General features: G+C 26.3%; 1 protein-coding gene across 1 annotated transcript; it reads right to left on the bottom strand.

Annotated features, from left to right (window-relative positions):
* Nucleotides 1-809: 809 nt before the first annotated feature.
* On the bottom strand, nt 810-998 carry AAJ76_43800096 (hypothetical protein; the record flags this gene model as incomplete). Its single annotated transcript, XM_024475646.1, has 1 exon — nt 810-998. The coding sequence occupies one exon, from the start codon at nt 996-998 to the stop codon at nt 810-812; it is 189 nt and encodes a 62-aa protein (XP_024329321.1).
* Between the last annotated feature and the right edge of the window lie 95 nt (nt 999-1,093).

Below are 1,093 nucleotides of genomic sequence, written 5' to 3'. Positions count from 1 at the left end.
TAGCTTAATAGTTGTGTTATTCTTTCTTAATAAAAAATCCAAAAAATTTTATAAAAGTAAGAAAAAAAGGGTTAAAAATTAAATAAAAATTTACCTTATCTTTTTAAAAAAAGTAGGTTACAAAATAAGATAGAATCAGAAGAGAATAAAAAATGAAATGAATAGTGGATTATAAATAATTCATTTCGAGAAGAGAGACATAGGATAAAGAAAATTAATTAAAATTTATTTATTTAAAATTTAGTTGTATATAATAAAAAAAATAACAGCTGCCTATTTTGTGCTACAGGACATAACAAAAGTATAAAAATCGAATAAATGTCATTATTTTACTCTAAGTAAGTAATGATATATCTTCAATAAACATTTATGTTATATACTATTTGTATTCTTCAGACACCTTGGCCGAGTGGTCTAAGGCGCCAGACTTAAGTTCTGCGACTCAACAGAGTTCGTGGGTTCGAATCCCACAGGTGTCATTTTTTGAAATTACTTTTATTTTGTAATATATCTACATTTTAAAGGATTTATACTTTGCTAAATATTCTATTTAAATTTTACCTTTATATTTACTAATGTTATCTTATATTTTGTTAATGGCTTATAGATATATATATCAAAATTTATTTTTGATTATATTAAAGTTAAAAAATATATAATTTATTCTGTTGGGATCAGCATGTGTCCAATCAAGGAGAAGGTCAATCATGTGAAACAACACGACTTTAGTGTAACGGCTTTGATTGGCACATTGAATATTCTGACCTTGACATATCAGGACATCTAAGATTATTGGTCGCCAATAAATATTAAAGAATTCTTTTATCAGGAAGGATGTTTTTAGGTAACACCACTGGCATGTGTGCCAGGAATCCTTCTGTGGCTAAAAAGCATTCTAGGATGCTGCGGGAAATATGTTTACGTAAGGTGTTTTTATTGAAATTGAACTTTGTTCTTGTAGAAGAATTTTTGTTGTAGTGGCTACCTTGATTCATCATTTTAAAATTTATAATTTTCTTATTTATATTTATAGTAAACCAATAAACATATTTGTTTAGCAAATGGTCCAAACTGTTAATTTAATCATTTAAAC

The sequence above is a fragment of the Vairimorpha ceranae genome (genome assembly GCF_000988165.1).
Source record: "Vairimorpha ceranae strain PA08 1199 chromosome Unknown NODE_438, whole genome shotgun sequence".
NCBI classification, from domain to species: Eukaryota; Fungi; Microsporidia; family Nosematidae; genus Vairimorpha; species Vairimorpha ceranae.
This window is presented reverse-complemented; position numbering and strand designations above follow the sequence as displayed.